General features: G+C 47.3%; 1 protein-coding gene across 1 annotated transcript in view; it reads left to right on the top strand.

The window, feature by feature from the left end:
* The first annotated feature begins 959 nt into the window (after positions 1–959).
* Positions 960–1,536, top strand: part of LOC117940326 (papilin-like) — an 8,155-nt gene continuing 7,578 nt past the window's right edge. Inside the window, exon 1 of the mRNA XM_034865649.1 lies at positions 960–1,428. Within this exon, the coding sequence (XP_034721540.1) occupies positions 987–1,428 (442 nt within the window). The 5' untranslated portion in view covers positions 960–986. The remainder of the gene's footprint in view (positions 1,429–1,536) is intronic.

The raw sequence follows: 1,536 nt of genomic DNA, 5'->3' as shown, positions 1-1,536 counted from the left end.
GCAGCATATCTCCACCAGACTCCATGTAAATAATCACTACTTTTAGGGTGTATAGAGCAGCATATCTCCACATGTAAATGGGTGAATAAAGAAGAACTCCAGCCAATTTTTACATTAATCTCGATAGCTATAAAAATGTGGTTATTTCATGTTCGATGTTATCTGAGTTTTACAATATTTAACATATGTTAGCATTATTTCATTTAAGTATGCAGCAACTACAGGAATAGTTTTCAATAAATAGTGACATTATACTAAAGATACTGTTGTTCCAAAAGTCTTATCTAATAATAACATGTGCATTATGTTAGATTAGATATAATCAGAGGAAATTATAAATGTCTTCTCTTAATCTCTTGGTGAGTAAACATTCCTGTGTGACGTAATTGAATTGAACGTAATGACGGAGGGGGCGTGGCCTAATCGGCCTCTCAGCTGATCTGCATAACAAAAAGCCAGAGGAACGGGAAGTGAAGCATACACACACACACACACACACACACACACAGACAGACAAACACACACAGACATACACACACACTTACACACAGAGACACACACACACACACAGAGACAAACACACACACTTACACACAGAGACACACAAACACACACACACACACACAGAGACAAACACACACACTCACACAGACACACACACACGCAAACACACACACAGACACACACACACACACACACACACAGACAAACACACACACTCACACACAGAGACACACTCACACGCAAACACACACACACAGAGACAAATACACACACTCACACACAGAGACACACACACACGCAAACACACACACACACAGACAAACACACACACACACAGATAATGATCAAACAGCTGTATCGTTGTGTTGGGTTCTATGTGACGTCATGACGCAAGGGGGCGTGGCCCCACCTGACGCTCAGGTGAAGTTAACTGCGCCAGCAGGACCAGGAAGTGTTATTCGTTTCCTGTTCTTCTCCGAGTGATGATGAAGACGATGCAGCGCGTGCCTCTGCTCCTCTGCCTCCTGCTCTCTTCCGGCCCGGCCCTGGCCCTGGCCCTGGACTGCGCCTGGGACCCGGATGTGGACCCGGATCAGGCTCTGGACCCGGAGTCCATGGTCTCCATGCTGCTGCCGGGCCCGGACGCCGTGGAGGGCTCGGACCCGCAGCGCTGCCGCGAGGCCTGCTGTGAGACCGCGGGCTGCGACCTGGCGCTGCTCGGCCTCCCCATGGACGGACCGCCGCAGTGCATGCTGGTCCAGTGCGTGCGCCAGGGTCGGAACATGTGCGGGTTCCAACCCAGCACCCAGTTCAAGATGTACCGCAAGAAGGTCCCGACCGCCGCCGGGGCAGAGAACCAGGAGGCCGGGGAGCAGGTGCGCGTCTTACCGCTGGGGACGACGGGAGAAAGCAACCAGACCCACAGTAAGAAAATGTTTATTTATTATTACTAGGCCTATTATTATTATTATTATTATTATTATTATTATTATTATTATTATTATTATTATTATTATTATTATTATTATTATT

This window comes from Etheostoma cragini, unplaced genomic scaffold (assembly GCF_013103735.1).
Source record: "Etheostoma cragini isolate CJK2018 unplaced genomic scaffold, CSU_Ecrag_1.0 ScbMSFa_2220, whole genome shotgun sequence".
Classification (NCBI taxonomy): Eukaryota; Metazoa; Chordata; class Actinopteri; order Perciformes; family Percidae; genus Etheostoma; species Etheostoma cragini.
The sequence above is the reverse complement of the archived record's forward strand: the minus strand, read 5'-3'. Positions and strand labels throughout refer to the sequence as shown.